This window comes from Fonsecaea multimorphosa (assembly GCF_000836435.1).
Source record: "Fonsecaea multimorphosa CBS 102226 unplaced genomic scaffold supercont1.3, whole genome shotgun sequence".
NCBI lineage: Eukaryota > Fungi > Ascomycota > Eurotiomycetes > Chaetothyriales > Herpotrichiellaceae > Fonsecaea > Fonsecaea multimorphosa.
In genome coordinates, this window is record NW_015971637.1 from 1693027 (window position 1) to 1713072 (window position 20046).

The 20046-nt window shown below is 51.7% G+C and overlaps 4 protein-coding genes across 4 annotated transcripts; 2 read left to right on the forward strand and 2 right to left on the reverse strand.

Annotated features, from left to right (window-relative positions):
* Nucleotides 1–1332: 1332 nt before the first annotated feature.
* On the reverse strand, nucleotides 1333–2728 carry Z520_02426 (uncharacterized protein; the record flags this gene model as incomplete). Its single annotated transcript, XM_016772940.1, has 3 exons — nucleotides 1333–1538; nucleotides 1595–2164; nucleotides 2224–2728. 3 exons carry the CDS (start codon nucleotides 2726–2728, stop codon nucleotides 1333–1335), a joined length of 1281 nt encoding a protein of 426 aa, XP_016636410.1.
* A 2262-nt stretch (nucleotides 2729–4990) lies between these two features.
* On the forward strand, nucleotides 4991–6275 carry Z520_02427 (uncharacterized protein; the record flags this gene model as incomplete). The annotated part of the gene is made up of 2 exons (XM_016772941.1): nucleotides 4991–5668; nucleotides 5724–6275. 2 exons carry the CDS (start codon nucleotides 4991–4993, stop codon nucleotides 6273–6275), a joined length of 1230 nt encoding a protein of 409 aa, XP_016636411.1.
* A 4540-nt stretch (nucleotides 6276–10815) lies between these two features.
* On the reverse strand, nucleotides 10816–11375 carry Z520_02428 (uncharacterized protein; the record flags this gene model as incomplete). The annotated part of the gene is made up of 3 exons (XM_016772942.1): nucleotides 10816–11007; nucleotides 11112–11235; nucleotides 11338–11375. The coding sequence occupies 3 exons, from the start codon at nucleotides 11373–11375 to the stop codon at nucleotides 10816–10818; spliced, it is 354 nt and encodes a 117-aa protein (XP_016636412.1).
* A 461-nt stretch (nucleotides 11376–11836) lies between these two features.
* On the forward strand, nucleotides 11837–19975 carry Z520_02429 (pre-mRNA-processing-splicing factor 8; the record flags this gene model as incomplete). Its single annotated transcript, XM_016772943.1, has 3 exons — nucleotides 11837–17465; nucleotides 17526–18913; nucleotides 18980–19975. The coding sequence occupies 3 exons, from the start codon at nucleotides 11837–11839 to the stop codon at nucleotides 19973–19975; spliced, it is 8013 nt and encodes a 2670-aa protein (XP_016636413.1).
* Nucleotides 19976–20046: the final 71 nt, after the last annotated feature.

A 20046-nucleotide genomic window follows, 5' to 3' on the forward strand; every position in this document is an offset into this window, starting at 1 on the left:
TATGGGACAACGACCGACCTGGTGCGATGCCCTTGGCTGTTGTGAGCATGAGTCGCCTACATAGATGATTTGCAAACAAAAAGACCTCAAGTACTACGACCATACACGATCTGGTCCCCAGACAACTCTCGCTTCGCCCGTTTGAAAAAAAGGTCCTAACGAATACCACCTCCATCGTGACCTTTTCTCATTCACGTGCAATGCATGGAAATAACATGTTTTTTTCTCCACTCCTTCAACAAAGCCATGATGATGGAGTGGCTTTGGTCATGATATGGTGAGCAACGCTTTGGAGTGGGAAAATACAGCAGCCTGTAACCAAAAGTTCTGTTCACGCGAGCCAGAAACTTTTGGTGCGGCGCCTTGATGCACACGGTGCCTACCTAGGTTACTCGGTAATACTTCCCCCTCGTCCCCTCATTCCCACTACGTTGTGTACTGCAGTGTAGATCCGCCGATCTGCCTTGGCCCTCGCAACGCCAGTGACGTCGATTGAACTCTCGAAAGTTCTACTAAACTACCTACGTACCTAGGAATGTACATGTATGGACTCAGAAAGCGGGGTAGAAAGGGTAGCTGGCGAAACCTGTATGTACACGGAGAGGTACCTGGTAGTTAGTTATGCAATGACGCCAGCGAGGAACGGGCCAAAAAGAAGAGAGAGAACGGACTCTCCCCTTGGTTCCCCAGCAAAGAATTTAGGACGCTCGCAGATTGTAGACCCGAAAGAGCAAAGGCCCGCCTGCCCGGGTCGGTGCGGTATGTCTTGTTCTTGAGCTGACAAAGCGTGCACACTTACCCTACCTAGGTACCTAGGTAAGTACCTAGCGACGGTTTGTGTGTAGATGATTTCGCGCCTGCGCCTTCCGGCATGCTTCGGGCAGGGAATAATTGCGGTGAGTGAGCGTCAATCTCTGTCAGGGCCGCCGTGTGTCAGACTCCTGCTCCCTTTCCCTTTTGTGAGATCTGGTGGATGAAGTGTATGAAGGTGCAAAGGTCAGCAGGATAGGAATTGCGAATGCGTGGCACGCGACACAAAGGATCAGCGGTCAACCTCGAGAAACGAAAGGGTTCGATATCATTGTGTGTACCGCCTCCGCGCATTCTAACATCAACTCTTGGCCGCAAACTCCCGCTCTTAGTTTCAGGTCTCAGATGCCCCAGGGGATATCCAATGCAGCAACGCTTGAACGAGTAAAAATTCATCCACGAATAAGGGCTTTTAAAACACATGTCCACCGCTTCAGGCCAGACTCGTCCGACCACATGCGCTCACCATTCCATTAAATGTAGTCAACAGAAATAGTAGTACAGATGAATCTGAAGACCAACTCATGGCTCTGGATCCGGTGCCGGCTCCTTTGCTGTCTCGCGGTCAGAATCGGTTGGCTCAAGTTTCTTTTCCTCGGCATGCTTTTCGCCAGGTTCGATCCCACAGTCTTCCTCCCATGTCACGGTTTCTTTGTGCATGTCTCGTCGAACCCAGGGGATGGTGATGGCGACCCAGATGCCGACCCAGACGAAGGGGACGCCCCAGCCTAACGCGTACATTAGTTGCGCCCTTCCTTGAGGATGTTCTTCGGACAGAACTTACCAATACCATAAGCCACGTCCTTGGGTACAGGATGGATGCATACAACCACCGTGCAGGCAATGGCGACCAGAAGCCCCGGAATGGACCAGAACAGTGACTGAACCATGAGCATCCTCCGGAACCGTGGGCTTGCTCTATACCGCGCAGCCAAGGCTTCACGGAAAGGTCTGCCGGCGTTGGCATTAACGGCGACGACATCCTCCATTAGGTAGTACGCTCCAGGGTAGACCACGCCGCCCTTTTCGGTAGAGCTGATTCGGAAAGGGGCCTTCCAGCCGGCAAGACTCCACACGGTGAGTAAGAATACGCTGCCTGCGATGCAAAATAGAAGCGCTGGGGCCGGCATGGAAAGAACGCGCAGCCACACAATGTGAGGGGCGCTGCCGACAACGAGTAGTGCGGTGACGGCCGTGATGGTCAGGACGGAGATCCAGTGGGTGATGTCGAAAGCCCATCGGTTGGAGGTGCCGAGTGGCCGGAAGAAGTTCTCATTCTTGAACAACCGCCAGCTTCTGACTGCGAACTCGACGTATGTAGGTCCGCCCCAGATGGACGCCACGATTGCAAAAACTGTCATAAATGTGTTAGCCAGGGCTTTGCGGAAGGTTCTGGGGATATTAAAAGCTTACTGATCCAGCCCTGGACGTGTCCTGCAAATTTCATGGCGTAGAATAAGACAATGGGAATGATACAGGCGTCCACAACAATTATGAATATCGTAAAGAACAATTTCCATCTGCGCCATCCGTGTCTCCAGGTAAAGGGCAGTTGTGGCAGAAGCGTGGGATTCTGAGAATAGTATTCTTGCAGTGTGCTCGCCCGCCTCCGGAATTCCCTCTTGGTCGCAGCACGACTGTCATAATATGCGTCCCTTTCGGGCTCTGCTTTCCGCTCTCTTCTGGCTTGTTCTCTGCTCTTTCTGCGCTCAGAGGCAGATAGGGTACTGAGTCCGGTATCGACGGATCTGAGGCCCTGTGTCGGGGTCTCCTCTCGACCGAGTCCAGGGCTTTCTGGGCCAAAGTGAACGCCGCGTGCTTCTCGCACGGGAGTCGAGGGAGCCGCTCCGTCATGCGACGCATTTAAACTGCGGTCAATCTGAAAACTGGCACGACTGCCTCGAACGACCTCCGGCATGGCGATTTATTATACTCTGGATGGAGAGAGAGGTCCAGAACGGATTGAGAGAAGAGAAGGCGATTCACAAGCAATGCCTGCCGGAAGGAAGGTAATAGTCTATGGGTGTGTGAGAGCCTCCTTCCCAGTGAAAGGGAACAGTTGAAGCCCTAGGAAGGTCGCGGCACCAGCGGAAAGGGATTCAACGCATCCGTCATTCAGCGCGAAATGAGTGGAGAGGCGATATGTAAGGATGCTGCCACTGATGGGTTAGTCTTGAGACCAGGAAGCGCAGAAGAGTGATTGAGGAAATGTGGTTCATTTAATTGGCATTTCCCTGAATTGGACCTCATTCCGGGGCATTACGGGCTATCATAGAGTACAGTAAGCAAAGTAAGCTCGCACTGACTGACGTCGGCCCCTCTTGGGTGATGATGTCGATTGGTTGGTGGCCGCAATCAGCTGGGTGACCCGGGAAGAGAGGCTCCCGGGCGTTCGCGGCATCAAGCAACGGTTGGGGGCAACGGGGGCCACCGGGCCAAACATAAAAGTTGCACTGAGCGTTGACGTGCGTGGTTTTGGACGGTAGGGCCCTCGGGCCCTAGGCGTCTTGAGTGCAGTGTCTGACCCTAAGCCAAGATCGCTAGAGGTCGAGTACTTCGCAGTACCTTCTACGGTGGACCTTATAGTCCCTACCTATATACAAAACAAATACCTATCTTCTCCATTCTCATTTAGATTACACAGTGCCTGGACAACAGTCTTCTCCTCCAACTTGAAGGCAATATCTGGGGCCTCGGCAGGCTCTGCTAGGCATCAGCACGCATACAGAAGTGGCGGCAGCAAGCACCCGGCTGGCATTTGAATACCATGCCCTAGGGGACCGTCTTTTGAAAGTATTTTCTGTCAGACAGACCACCACCCTTTTCTCTTCACACTCGCTTTGCATACCAGATGATTGTCACGACACAAGCTTTGACCATACTCACCGCTGCTCATGTACCTTGGCTTTGGCTATACCGCTCATGCCGCCTCTCAGCCAGACCAGTGCCAATTGGCGTCCTGTTACAGGCCGTGCCTGCTTTTACCAGTCTTCCTTCTATATCGGATGCTGACAAGCGGAGCCCCTTGAACTAGAGCAAAATCACAGAGACTGAGTCTTCTGCTGAATGATTGACGGCAGACCTCTGGTTCAAATCTTTCTAATAGGTATGCTGATTTACCTGGGACCTCCAAAACAGAGGACACCATTTACATCCCCGACTACGCGAAACCGACGACTTCAGGAATCGTCTATTGACATACCGAATCGGGTCATGGAACTGATAAGTCTCAAAATCTTGTGGAATACTGCAGAATGCGACCGACAAATCGGTATCGATGAGATACTAGCTATCTCAGCGAAATGTTCACTTCGTCTACGGCATTCTTGTTCTGTTGAGTATAGAGCTCACCGGTACTACTGTCCGGCAGCCTTGCCCCAGGACTGATGATGGTGTTGACTCTTGCTTGTCGACCAATCGGAAGAGCCTAGCTCTCGCCCTCCTCCAATGCGCGGCATGGGCATGGCTTGTCTAATCGTCAACCCTTGTACCATCACAGGAGCAAAGGGGAAAATACACAAAGTCAAATTTTGCTGGTGCAGGATGTGAGGGTGGATCAATGCAGGTTGGCATTTGAGGCCCAACCAGATGCACTCTTCCGAACATGACAGCCCGTTGAGCCACAATCAGTTGCACAAAAGCTCCGCAAGCCATCTCAGATCTGATTGGATAGGAGATTCTTCAGCATCCCGGATTCCCTCTGGAAAGATGTGATACAGTACTTTACTGTACTAGCATGCAGCTGGTGCATCCAGACGTCTTCTCTTGCAGCAGAAAAGGATATGAAGGTCAGTCTAGGAACCCTTTTGTTTGCGTTCCGGCGCCCGTTCCTTCCACCCTCTCCCACCCCTGCCTGTTTGCATGGTTTACCCCCCTTCAGTCATGTACTATCCTATGCACGTCTGAATCAGTTGCCTGTTCTAAATAATAGCATTCCACCCTTTGACTTTTCTTTGTTCTGGCCGTTGAGCTTTAAGGACGGGGCTTTCCAACTGTTTGTCGCGGTTGACAGTCAATCATCCAAGATCTCATTGTCCTATCATCCATTCCCCCTTGGGTAGGACAGTATTCACGTCAGGTCCGTCCCTCATTACCGTTCAATAAGTCTGCGCGAAGACCTGTCTGCCCTTTTATTACTTATTCCATATCTCTCACTCAATCAATGGGAAGAATGGTCAAAATGGAAGCTGAATTGGCAACACATCACTGTGAGGTATACAATAATGTCGGAGATTATGAGCATCCAAACATCATGACCTCCAGAGCATTTGACGAGCCAGATCTGCAATCCTCCTCTTCAGCAACCTCCTGCTTGCCGATGTTCCACGCTCAGAACCACGCAGAAGTGCATCCCCTGCTCAAGGTTGACACTCTGGACGACATCCCTTACGAGAACCTGCATGTACACCATGAGGACATCTTCCCTGCCGGCACCCAACTACAACTTTCCGATCTCGAACTTGAACCGACCTGGGCTCCTCATCAATTGTATCCGCACTTCATCAGCAACAAGGTCGTACAAACCAACGATTTCAGTGGACTTCCACTGCTGCCATACACATCAGATCCAATGGCACTCACTCCATCAACATATCCCTACTATGAAGAGCAGAGTGTCTGGCCCTCGTCTCCGGAATACGGCCAATGCAGATCTTTCACCACGACGGATGAAGATGAGGACGCAGTAGACGACAAACCGTACGCCAGACTCATCTACGAAGCTCTGATGCAGGCGCCTGGCCACAGGATGATGCTCCGAGAAATTTACGAATGGTTTCGCCACAATACCACCAAACCTCAAGAATCTGGGTCGAATGGTTGGCAGAATAGCATTCGGCACAACCTGTCCATGAATAAGGTTAGCGGATTCCGTCTCATGATCATACACATCACGAACTAACACCACCACATAGGCTTTCGAAAACGACAGGGAATGCGCAAAGGGGAACTCAAGGAAGGCGACTAGCGTCTGGATACTGACCGATGAGGCGATCAAGAACGGGGTCCAATCCACCACAAGATATCGCAAGACCGGAGCGGGCAAGAAAACGATGGCAGGGCGCATACCAGCCATTCAACGCCAAAGAGCCGGAGCAAAAGGGGGGCGAGCCGCGCGACATGCTGCCAAAAGGAAGTATCAAGAGCACTGTGCTTTCACTGACTCGACGGCGACACCAAGTCCCTCAGCGGCATCGTATTCCGATTGCACCGACTACCAAAGCTTGGACTCCCACGATCCACGCCCCACTGCGAGGAGTTGGCCAATGACCCCTGTGGAGCCAAATCTGGCAGCCGAAGAAGCGAATTTGCTCCGATGTCTGTCCCCACAGAGCACACTGGGTTTCCGGACACAACCTTTGGAACACATGGGTTACGGAGAAGAGAACGTGCACTTGCAGAATACTTTCTTGCAGTCGATGCGAGATCAGCAGTTGGAGGAACTGGTCAGATTCCATGTGGACTGAGCGTGCAGCTCAAGGCCCTCTTCTGTCCCGGGGTCGTACTTACATGATTGGGTACCACTAAATGACTTGCATTGAACAAACTTCAGCACATTCTCCAGGTGTCTGATCCAGGGCGATTGGGCAGAGCCCCGGCCCGGACACTTGTTTTATCAGCTGTGGTCAAGGGAATCGGTGATTCCGTCGTGTCCCTCAAGGACTACAAGGTCGACCCAAGAAGGACAGACCTAGGACATGGGCAGAGCCCTGTGAGCTTTTGTGGGACTTTGCATAGGAGAATTGTTGCCACTTGGACTAACGCACCAGATTACGATTGTACTATACCCCTTTGGAGGCATTTGGAAAAGAGGATACAAATGTATTGGATAACAGCGAGAAGCGAGCTGCAAGAAGCGAGCAGATGGCCGGGGTTGGGGGTGGATTTCTTGGCTGAAAGCGGGCGGCACCAGCGGGTCTAGACACTGCCAACCTGCTCCATCCTGCGCCATCCTGCGCCATCCTGCTCCATCCTGCTCCATCCTGCATTTCAGCTCAGATTCTCAGATTCTTCTGCGTCTCCTCCTGCTTGTTCGAGCTTCGGATCGGCGTCATCCAAACCTTCTCTGCCCTATGAGAGACCTGATCCATGCGTGATTGTCCTTGCTAGGCTGCTAGCACACGGTGCCACTGTTCTCATCTCCCCGGAAGTGCCTTTCGACCCGAGCCCACCCTCCCTTCCGTGCGATGGCCAAAGTTCTTAGGGCCCCCCAAAATCTTGATCTCTGCGACGACTTCGCCAGTTCAATCCGATCGACGATTGCAGGTCACTTGCGGGAGCATGGGACATCAAAGCAACGTAGACTTGAGCAAGCGATGACAATCCGACTGCGAAGAGGGGGTGTCAGTTGACGTCGACTTTTGACAACCCGGGGATGGCACCTGGGACGTGTCAAACAGATTTCAAAGCCCGAGCCCCCAATGCCTCCTCACACTAATGCAGCAGACTTCTCAGCGGACTAAAATTCCACTCCCCCTTATGAAGGTATGATCGATCTCTCGACTTCCTGGCTGCTCATCCCCCGGTGGCGTCACGATACAGACTAGCCTAGAACAACAGGAGTTAGTCCATCTGCTCGGAACAAAGGACAAGCCAAAGCCACCTCGTTGTCAACTCGCGTGTGAACCTGCACGACTTTCTCCCTGTCCCTACATTGGCCCATTCTACCGTCCACCCCGGCACTACCTGAGCAAAATCTTGAAAGCTTTCCATCTGGACTCTGGAGCACGGAGCCGATCGAGTCGCCTAGAGATCGTGCTGTGAAGATTGCCCTTGTTGCCACCCTTTCTCGTCTCCGTACGGGGGTTCCAATCGTCTTGAGACGGTTACCCCCGATCTCAACTCCACAAAGGGAGCATTGCTGGCCTCCCTTGAATCGGGCCTGGCCTCATTGACTAGTAAGACACAAGTCCACATGGTGCAGAATGTGCCTCGAAATCTCGATTTGAGTTTGTGGAGGCGGAAGTATCCAATCCGCTTGGCTGGGATACGTTGCTGGACGGCACCAAGTTGGTGTGATCGAGCTGGCGTATCTGTGATGGCCTACGATGGCTTACGATCGATCCAGCCACAAATTCCCTTGCCATGCCGCCTAGGCTGCAAAGATAACACGACGTAACAGATTTCTCAATATGGGCAAGACTCATGGGCACCAGATTGGAAAGACCAGCAGGTGTACATGATAGCGAGAGCTTCAGTGCCGTGAGTGCTTATTCCTGTGCCAAGCTGGGGGCTGAAAGACATGTCGACGAGCTATCAGGGGTTGTGACCCAGTCTCTGGCCGGGTAGGGGCCCTGGTCGACGCACTCGTGCGAGGCGAACAAGGCCAATCCCTGATTAAAACTTTTGCATCTACCAAAGAAGGACACTGAACGGACAGAAGCAGAACACAACCCCTGGCAGGATTGCATCCTGATCCAGATGCTCGCTGAATCCTCAACAACCTCCAACAATTGCTACGGTTGAAGTTTCCGGATGTTGAATCTTTGACTTTCTCCAGCGAAGAATCATGCAGTGCAGCCCACGCCATTTCCAACTCAAGTTGGTCACATTGTGAGGTCGATAGTCTCGTGTGGCAGACATCGTCCTGGTCGAATCTTGAATCGTTGTCTACTCTTGCCCACCATGCCCGATATCATACCATAAATTACTAACTAAATCTCAATTCAATCCGATCGATTCTCCGATACAGTACAGTCCGTTTCCGCCAACCCGTCATGCATGGTTCCGACCTATCCCTACCCCAGTCAATTCTTCAGAACGTGCTTGACATATGCCGGGCAACGTATGACAATACAACCTGGGATTGACCAGATCAAGACCGACCTGAGGAGTATCCAGGGCGAGTCCTCGAGACTCGTTTTGCACTGTGCTACAACGTCAAACGCCAACCTCGCACTGTCAATGCGTACCATAGTCTCCGCAAGGCTCCTTCAACCTATGGGCTTTTGATGCATGTCCCTCAACACTCTCCGTGCTTCAGCCGTTAGGTCTCCAGCATTTTCGCTGCACTTAATTTGCCGAGCATATGTTCTGGTTCTCAAAGACAATGGTTGTTTCCTTGCTGTGACTAGTGCCCGTTGGACCTTGCGGCAACTGGTGTAACTGGCCCTGGTACCAGCGGAAACTCGTCTCACAGGTTATCGCTGCGCATTGCAGCTGGCTAGGGGATGTCACAACAACGCTTCTGGGCACGAGCGTGCCCAAAAAAACCATGGTAGGCGTTGTTTTTGGAAGAGGGCGCTGGACCGTTTCACATAGGGTTTCCCCCTTTCATGGACTTTGACGACGATATCGATCACAAGGTGAGATGTATGCCACCCGCAAGAGATCGAGCCTCAATATCATCACCCTCACTGCTAGATTCGTGAGAGTCGCAGAATGTTCTGCCGCTCTTGCGCCGGTTGCAGCCACCAGAATCTGTGACTGAAAAGTCTTTCTGTTGTACGGATGCGTCTGTGTCACCATGGCCCTCGCCCCCACCAACCCCGAGCCTCTCTTCTTGACTGTTTCTTTTCATATTCTACGGAGATTGAAACTGCAATCTTCTGGGGATGGTATTCGGCCCCCGTACAGGCCGTACCTGGCCTTGAACGCTACTCTCCGAGCCGTCATGGGCTCTTTTCCAACATTTTCATGCCCCTTGCCAGTCCGCAAGTGTTGTGACTGCGGTACCCGGCAGCTACCTAAGAAGAGGGTTGTGCAAATGCGGGCCCATCGCCAGTCCAAAATCTTTGGTGGGGTCCTCGAATGGCTTGCCAGCCTGGCAGCCGGCAGATATGACAGATTTGACAGCGGCATTGTATCACCTCCCTACTCAAGAGTGCGATCTGATACCGATCCTTCTTTGATCTTCCGGGGAATTGTCGAGTCTCGCCAATCGAGCAACTCTTACTAACAGCATTTTCCCCTGAGGCATAATTGACCGCTCTAGCCATGAATTACCTGTTGGACAACTGCTTTGCGACGAGCTGAAGCTGCGGAAACACGAGCGAAAGTGACTAGGGAAATTTTGCCTTGATTCTGTCCCGGTGAAGCGTTGTAAGCCGTTGCGCAGTGCGACTACGAACTTCAACCAACGAAACGTCCTCGCAAGTGAAGAATGATGCGTGCCGACTAATTGGTCTTTCCCTCATCGCACTGCTTAAGAAGCAGGTTGTGACCAGTATCACTGCTCGGGCCCTGAGGTCGTTGGACGAGTCTGCAGACACGGTTGCGGTACTCTGAGGTGAGCATGCGACGACAAGGCAGAACCTCCTATACTCACAAATTGCTGGAAGACGGACTTGTCAGACGCGAGCAGACCATGTGATATGGACCTTTTGCCGGAGTTTTTCCTGCTTTGTGCGTCGCTGGTTGTAAGGATGGCCCGCTTGGGAGGCATCCAGCTCGATTCCCTGTCTCAGAGAAATGCCGTTGGCCAGCAACCTCTGCGAAGGCAATATGCTTTTGGCGGAGCAACCTTGTCCCATCGTCCAGGGAACTTTGATGACACCGAGACGTCAATCTCCTTGACTTGTAGGACTCGGCAGCATTAGCGACCACTCGGATCGATCATCGGCGGCTTGAGTAGAAGGGTAGTACAGCAACACTGAGAACAAATCGGGCGCATGATACAAGAAAAGCGTAGTGGAAAACAGTACACACAAGCCATAGTCCATTGCAATGATACCTAGACTGTCCGGGCTCTTCAAGTGAACAGCTAATGCCATCAGGTGTACTGGCATTTCGCTAAAGGGTTTTCCTGGTGTAGAGGGCACCTCATAGTGACTTTTGACCGCTCAACACGTAGATATTGTTGTCTTTTCAAGGGACTTCCCTGTCTCGGCCACACAAACCTGGGTGAAACTAGGGGGCCACCCTCATCATACACATGTCAAGATTCTGCCTCTGCCATATGCTCTCCAACCGTCATCGCCGTGGACGCAAAGAAGCTCCGGTCACAAGCGTGACCCCATGTCTTATCGAAAACAAGTGGTGGTCTTCCAGCGCTCTTCTACCACCTCTCTATTTCTTCCCCGTCTTCTTCTCCTGCGTCTCCTTCAGCACCTTCTTCACAATCTTCTGCTCCTCGATCAAGAAAGCGCGAACAATTCGATCCCGTACGCAGTTGGCGCATCTTGAGCCGCCATATGCGCGCTGTACAGTCTTTTGTGGTCTGCTAGTGGTGGCATACTCTCGTGGTCGTAGAGCGGGAACCTATAAAGCCGACAATGGCTTGTCAGAAACAGATCTTGAACCGAGTAGCTCAAAATAAAACTTGTGCAGATGTTGCCTTGTGTGCTTCAGCGGCCGCCACTTACACCTGGTAGTTTGATGCCGCAGTCACCGCATTTAGGGGCTGTGCCGCGCTTCTTGATGTGCAAAAGACGAAGTTTTCCGCCGGGGGTCTTGATGACTCGGACGTTGTTGGAGGAGGTGTTGTATCTGTAAGATGTTACGGCTCGCTGTCAGTCATTGAATCTTGTTCCACTCCCACATGATGTTGCGACGTCTTTGAACTGTAGGTGTCTTGACAGGAGTACGTACGGGTTTCGGCGACGGTACTGGAGTCTGACGCCTGCCATTGCGACGGTATTGAATTGGCAATGGAACGGGTTGAAGGCGAGGAAATCGTTGCGTGTCTTTGAAACTGCGGTTGACTTACAGATCGTCTTCAGCGAAAATCCGTGTGCGAAGTTTCTCTGCCGATGATCTCCCGTCTTGGCGCCAAGGTTTCCTGCCTCTCAAGTTCCAAGTCACGTGTGCGGGCAAAATCGACTTGATATCTCAACTTTTCCTGCGGACTTGAAGGCGACAAACCCGGCTTTCAAGTCAACCATTATTTCACGCAGTCCATCCATCAAGACCTCTGGCTGGCGGATGGTAGGACTGAGACTCTACGAGTGAAAAGGATCGGCCCCGGGGTCGAAGCAGAGGACAGACCGCGTGTCGTAAATGGTAAGCGACTTTCAAAGACATCTCCAAGATCGAGCGCCGAGTTCATCTTTTCTGTCACAACAGTCAACATCAGCCATTCAGCAATAGGATGGCTTCCATACCACCCCCTCCTCCGCCGGGATGGGGTGCTGGAGCGCCGCCTCCTCCGCCTGGCATGGCCCCCCCACCTCCAGGTTATCGTCCCCCAGTCGACCCTCGAGTCGCAAAGTTTGCACAGAAGAAGAAAGAGTGGCTCCGTACGCAGCGCAATCGGTACGGCGAAAAGAGGAAGGGCGGCTTTGTGGAAACGCAGAAGGCCGATATGCCGCCGGAGCATCTGAGGAAGATTGTCAAAGACATTGGAGACGTCAGTCAGAAGAAATTCAGCAGCGACAAAAGAAGTTACCTAGGCGCCTTGAAATACATGCCGCACGCAGTCTTCAAGCTGCTGGAAAACATGCCCATGCCCTGGGAGAGTGCGAGGGAAGTCAAAGTATTGTACCATGTCAATGGGTGCCTGACACTCGTCAATGAAACCCCACGAGTCATCGAGCCGGTCTTTCACGCACAGTGGGCAACTATGTGGGTTTCAATGAGACGAGAGAAGAGCGACAGAAGGCACTTCAAGCGGATGCGCTTCCCTCCTTTCGACGACGAAGAACCACCGCTGTCTTGGTCAGAGAATATCGAAGACGTGGAGCCCTTGGAGCCTATTCAGATGGAACTGGATGAGAATGAGGATGGTCCCGTGTATGAATGGTTCTATGATCACCGGCCTCTTCTGGACACGCCGCACGTCAATGGTCCGAGTTACAAAACGTGGAACTTGACGCTGCCGCAAATGGCTACCCTGTACCGACTTTCTCATCAGCTGTTGAGCGACGTGGTGGATAAGAATTATTTCCACATGTTCGATCGTGAAAGCTTTTTCACCGCGAAGGCTCTCAACGTTGCCATCCCCGGTGGACCCAGATTCGAGCCCTTATACAAAGATATTGACCCCAATGACGAGGATTTCGGCGAGTTCAACGCAATCGACCGAATCATCTTCCGTGCGCCGATCCGGACCGAATACAGGGTCGCGTTTCCCTACTTATACAACTCGCTACCACGGAGCGTCAAACTTTCGTGGTATTCCCACCCTCAAGTTGTCTACGTAAGATCAGAGGATCCCAACCTGCCAGCCTTCTATTTTGATCCCGTCATCAATCCCATCTCTTCGAGGTCAGTGGCGCCAAAAAATATTACCATCAGCCACGAGGATGAAGTCTTTGGCGAAGGCAATAATGAGGATGATGAATTCGAGCTCCCAGGCAATGTTGAGCCATTCCTCGCAGACGAGGAACTGTACACCAGCGAGACAGCTTCTGCTATCGCATTGTGGTGGGCGCCTTTCCCATTTGATCGGAGATCTGGAAGAATGGTTCGTGCCCAGGATGTGCCTCTGGTCAAGCAGTGGTATCTGGAGCACTGCCCGCCCGGCCAGCCGGTCAAAGTCCGAGTTTCTTACCAGAAACTACTGAAGACCTATGTTCTGAATGAGCTACACAGGAAGAAGCCCAAGGCGCAAAACAAACAAGATCTTCTCAAGACGCTGAAATCCACCAAGTTCTTCCAGCAAACGACCATCGACTGGGTAGAGGCCGGTCTACAAGTTTGCCGACAAGGGTTCAATATGCTGAACCTCCTCATCCATCGGAAGAACTTGACGTATCTGCATCTGGACTACAACTTCAACCTTAAACCTGTCAAGACCCTGACGACAAAAGAACGCAAGAAATCGAGATTTGGTAATGCATTCCATTTGATGAGAGAGATTCTGAGACTCACTAAGCTCATTGTCGATGCTCAAGTCCAATACAGACTTGGCAACATCGATGCGTTTCAGCTGGCTGACGGCATTCTCTATGCTTTCAACCATGTCGGACAGTTGACGGGAATGTACCGGTACAAATACAAGCTCATGCACCAGATCAGATCGTGCAAAGACCTGAAGCACTTGATCTATTATCGCTTCAACTCTGGACCTGTCGGAAAAGGTCCGGGTTGTGGCTTCTGGGCGCCAGCTTGGAGAGTGTGGCTCTTTTTCATGCGGGGCATTATTCCTCTTCTTGAAAGATGGCTTGGGAATTTGTTGTCCAGACAATTTGAAGGCCGCCACAGCAAAGGTGTTGCAAAGACCGTTACAAAGCAACGTGTGGAATCCCATTTCGACCTTGAACTCCGAGCGTCGGTCATGGCAGACTTGATGGATATGATGCCTGAAGGTATTAGACAGAACAAAGTCAATACCGTACTTCAGCATCTTTCCGAAGCGTGGCGGTGCTGGAAGAGCAATATTCCTTGGAAAGTCCCAGGCTTACCAGCCCCTATTGAGAACATTATCTTGCGATACGTCAAAAGCAAGGCTGATTGGTGGATCTCTGTGGCTCACTATAACCGAGAGCGCATCAGGAGAGGCGCAACTGTCGACAAGACAGTAGCCAAGAAGAACCTTGGTCGCCTGACGCGATTGTGGCTGAAAGCTGAACAAGAGAGACAGCATAATTACATGAAAGACGGTCCATATGTTTCCTCGGAGGAAGCTGTCGCCATCTACACGACCACCGTCCACTGGCTTGAGTCGCGGAAGTTCTCACCGATTCCCTTTCCCAGTGTCTCTTATAAACATGACACGAAGATTCTGATCCTGGCCCTGGAGAGACTGAGAGAGGCCTATTCTGTTAAGGGCAGGTTGAATCAGAGTCAGAGAGAAGAGCTTGCCCTGATCGAACAGGCGTACGATTCGCCCGGGACTACCCTAGCCAGAATCAAGCGTTTCTTGTTGACTCAACGGGCGTTCAAAGAAGTTGGAATCGACATGAACGACAATTACAGCTCAATCAATCCCGTATATGATGTCGAGCCAATCGAGAAGATCACGGATGCATATCTCGACCAATATCTTTGGTATCAGGCTGACACCCGACATCTCTTCCCATCGTGGGTCAAGCCTTCAGATTCAGAGGTCCCACCGCTTTTGGTCTACAAGTGGGCCCAGGGTATTAACAACTTGACAAATGTTTGGGAGACTGCAGATGGAGAATGTAACGTCATGATCGAAACACAGCTTTCCAAGGTCTATGAGAAGATTGATTTGACTTTGCTCAATCGTCTGCTTCGACTAATCATGGATCACAATCTGGCCGATTATATCACTTCGAAAAACAATGTCCAGCTGAACTACAAAGATATGAACCACACGAATAGCTACGGCATGATCAGAGGTCTTCAGTTCTCAGGCTTCGTTTTCCAGTACTACGGACTGGTCATCGACCTGCTTCTCCTCGGCCTTCAACGAGCGAGCGAGCTCGCCGGGCCGCCTCAGAGCCCGAATGACTTCTTGCAATTCCGAGACAGGGAAACAGAGACCAGACACCCTATTCGCCTGTACACACGATATATTGACAAAATCTGGGTCTTCTTCAGATTCACCGCAGAGGAGTCGAAGGATTTGATCCAGCGCTTCTTGACCGAACAGCCGGATCCGAACTTTGAAAATGTTATTGGGTATCGGAACAAAAAATGCTGGCCTCGAGATTCTAGGATGAGGTTGATGAGACACGACGTCAACCTTGGCCGTGCCGTATTCTGGGATTTGAAGAACAGGTTACCTCGTTCAATTACCACAATCGAATGGGATGACACGTTCGCGAGTGTCTACTCCCGGGACAACCCCAATCTGTTATTCTCAATGTGCGGTTTCGAGGTCAGGATCTTACCCAAGATCCGTAATCAGAACGACGAATTCCCCATCAAAGATAGTGTCTGGGCTCTGGCCAACAATGAGACCAAGGAGCGAACCGCCTACGCATTCTTGCAGGTCACAGAAGAAGACATCCAGAAGTTCAACAACCGCATCAGGCAAATATTGATGTCCTCCGGCTCTACGACATTTACCAAGATCGCAAACAAGTGGAACACGACGTTGATTGCTCTGTTTACCTACTACCGAGAGGCTGCTGTGTCCACAGTCAACCTGTTGGACACCATTGTCAAGTGCGAGACCAAAATCCAGACCCGTGTGAAGATTGGCCTGAACTCCAAGATGCCTTCTCGTTTCCCCCCGGCTGTGTTCTATACGCCCAAGGAGCTGGGTGGCCTAGGCATGATCTCAGGGTCTCACATTTTGATTCCGACTAGTGACAAGCGATGGTCGAAGCAAACTGATACTGGTGTTACTCATTATCGAGCTGGCATGTCTCACGACGAGGAAACCCTGATTCCCAATATCTTCCGATACATCATCCCCTGGGAAGCCGAATTCATCGATTCTCAGCGAGTCTGGACCGAATATTCTCAGAAGCGGATGGAAGCCAATCAGCAGAATCGGAGACTTACTCTCGAAGATTTGGAGGACAGCTGGGATAGAGGTCTTCCGCGCATCAACACTCTGTTCCAGAAAGACCGGAGCACCTTGAGCTTCGACAAAGGCTTCAGGGCTCGTACAGAGTTCAAGCAATATCAACTGATGAAGAGCAACCCTTTCTGGTGGACGAGTCAGAGACACGACGGGAAACTCTGGAATCTGAACGCTTATCGAACCGACGTCATTCAAGCCTTGGGCGGTGTCGAGACAATTTTGGAACATACCTTGTTCAAGGCAACAGCTTTCCCGTCGTGGGAGGGTCTGTTCTGGGAGAGAGCATGTCTTGCCAACGGGACTATGCTGCTACGGTATGATGGATCCAAGGTCGCCGTCGAAGACGTCCAGGAAGGGGATCTACTTCTGGGCCCGGACGGTGGCCCTCGAAGGGCGTTCAATAAAGTGACCGGGTCGGATCGACTGTATCGCATCAAATTCGGCAAGAGGGAAGACCTAGTCGTCACGCCGAACCATATCTTGGTCCTCCATCGCAGCCTCCGCAAAGACCTTCCCAAGGTGACCGCAGCAGATCAGTGGGAGACTGAGACAATGACTGCCCGCGATTTCGCATCACTGGAGCCATCGGAGAGGGGCAAATACAGGCTCTTCAGATGCGCTGGGTTTGAGTACCCCGAACAAGATGTGCCGATCAACCCCTATTTGGTCGGGCTCTGGCTAGGCGACGTGAGTTGTCGCCACTTATCCATGTACAATGGGGTGCGTCAGAGGCGCAATGGAAAATGCCCGGAGATGGATGCGAAGCACATCCCCGAGGTCTACATGAAAAATTCTCGAGCTGTGCGCCTGGCTGTACTCGCTGGCATCATCGATTCTGACGGTTCGTATCATATCTCCGGAAGGTCTGGCACGCTGAGGTTTGCCCAAAGTGAGAAATGGCATGCGACTCTTTTCTGGGATGTTGTTACGTTGGCGAGGTCACTGGGTTTCTCAGTGAGAACATCCAGGGCAACAAAGGCGGAACGATTGTTGGGTTCACAAACGCTGCCGGTATCAGGAATGCTTACGGCCTCCATCAGCGGAGATCTTCATGAATTACCATGTCTGCTCGCCCGCAAGAAGCCGCTGGAAAGATCGCGCGCTCCCTGTTTCAACTACGCCATCCGAAGCATCGACCTTGAGGCCAAGTCTACAAAGTGGTCAGGCTTCCGAGTTGATAAAGATCAGCTGTATCTACGACATGATTACGTCGTCCTGCACAACAGCGGCTTCGAAGAGTCAATGAAGTTCAAGAAGCTTACCAATGCGCAGCGCTCCGGTCTCAATCAGATCCCCAACCGTCGCTTTACCCTGTGGTGGTCACCGACGATCAATCGTGAGTTCTTCCCTCCTCCGAAACGTATTTTTGTCTGTATGTGCTAATGGACATTTATAGGCGCCAATGTGTACGTTGGTTTCCAGGTCCAGCTTGACCTGACTGGCATTTTCTTGCATGGCAAAATTCCGACACTGAAGATTTCTTTGATCCAGATCTTCAGAGCTCACTTGTGGCAGAAGATCCACGAAAGCGTTGTCATGGACCTGTGCCAGGTCTTCGACCAAGAACTTGAACAGTTGGGCATCGAAACTGTTCAGAAAGAGACTATCCACCCGAGAAAATCGTACAAGATGAACAGTTCTTGTGCAGATATCCTGTTGTTTGCGAGTCACAAGTGGAATGTCACCCGACCGTCCCTCCTCTTTGATACGAAGGATCAGATCGAAGCCACGACAACAAACAAGTTCTATGTCGACGTCCAACTTCGATACGGCGACTACGACTCTCACGATATTGAACGCTACGTCCGGGCCAAGTACCTCGACTACACTACTGACAGCATGAGCATCTACCCCTCAGCGACTGGTTTGATGGTAGCTATTGACCTCGCGTACAATCTGTATTCTGCATACGGGCAATACTTCCCTGGCCTGAAGGCGTTGGTCCAACAAGCAATGGCCAAGATAATGAAAGCGAATCCGGCGCTCTACGTGCTCCGCGAGCGTATCAGGAAAGGTCTCCAACTGTACGCGTCCGAAAGCACTCAAGAGTTCTTGAATTCTCAGAACTATTCGGAACTGTTCAGCAACCAGACTCAATTGTTCATTGATGACACCAATGTCTATCGGGTAACTATCCATAAGACATTTGAGGGCAATTTGACGACAAAACCTATCAACGGCGCCGTTTTCGTGTTCAACCCAAAGACCGGACAGTTGTTCTTGAAGATTATCCACACCAGTGTGTGGGCTGGTCAAAAGCGTCTGGGACAGTTGGCTAAATGGAAGACTGCCGAAGAAGTCGCCGCACTGATCAGGTCTTTGCCCGTGGAAGAACAGCCCAAACAGCTGATCGTTACGCGGAAAGGCCTCCTTGATCCGCTCGAAGTGCACCTTCTGGATTTCCCGAATGTTTCGATCCGAGCTTCGGAGCTCCAGTTGCCATTCCAGGCTGCGATGAAGGTGGAAAAGCTGGCCGACATGATTCTACAAGCCAAGGAGCCACAAATGGTTCTGTTCAATCTATACGACGACTGGTTGAAGTCAATATCGTCGTACACCGCGTTTTCCAGACTGATACTCATTCTCCGCGCATTGCATGTGAACACTGACAAGACGAAGCTGCTTCTCCGACCTGACAAAACTGTCATTACTCAAGCACATCACATATGGCCTACTCTTTCGGACGAAGACTGGATCAAGGTCGAAGTTCAACTGAGAGATCTTATCTTGAACGATTATGGCAAGAAGAACAATGTCAACGTCCAGTCTCTGACGAGTAGCGAGGTAAGACAAACCCCACCACACCCTCAGAAAAGTCCATGAAAAGTATATACTGATAAGTTGTAACAGGTCCGCGATATCATTCTCGGAATGGAGATTAGTGCGCCGTCGATGCAACGCCAGCAAGCGGCGGAGATTGAGAAGCAGCAACAAGAGCAGCAACAATTGACTGCGGTGACCACCAAGACGCAAAATGTTCGAGGCGAGGAGATCATTGTGACGACGACGTCGCAATACGAGCAACAGTCCTTTGCCTCCAAGACGGAATGGCGGACACGGGCGATTGCGACATCGAACCTGAGGACTCGGGCGAACAACATCTACATCTCCAGCGACGACATTCACGAAGCGGACGACGCGTACACGTATGTCCTGCCTAAGAACATACTCAAAAAATTCATCACAATTGCGGATCTGCGGGTCCAGGTGGCCGGATATCTGTACGGCTCTTCACCGCCGGACAACGATCAGGTCAAGGAAATCCGCACCATCGTGATGGTTCCGCAGGTCGGGTCGACGCGAGAGGTGCAACTACCACACCAGCTTCCGCAACACGAGTATCTCAAGACGATGGAACCGCTTGGAATCATCCACACGGTGAGCGGCAACGAGACACCCTACATGACCGCAGCGGATGTGACGATGCATTCGCGACTGATGGCGCAACATCCCAGCTGGGACAAAAAGACCATCACCTTGACCGTGTCGTTCACCCCGGGTTCCGTCTCCCTCAGTTCCTGGACCCTCACTCCACAGGGATACACGTGGGGCGCCTCGAACAAGGACACCCAGTCCGACAGCCCCGCGGGCTTTTCGACCTCGTTCGGGATCAAAACCCAACTTCTCCTGTCCGACAAGATCCGGGGCTATTTCCTCGTCCCGGAGACCGAAGTGTGGAATTACAGTTTCATGGGCGCGCAGTTTTCGACCGTCGAGAAGCGGCCCGTGTACGTCAAGATCGACACGCCCCGCCGGTTCTACGACGATCTGCACCGGCCCGTGCATTTCAGCAGCTTTAATGAGTTGGAAGACATTTGGGCCGACCGGGAGGATGCATTTGCTTGAGCAGCCGTCATTTTGCGGGATATTCAACTTGCAAGCGTGGTTGGTCTGTCTGTGTGTGCCCGTTTAAGCAA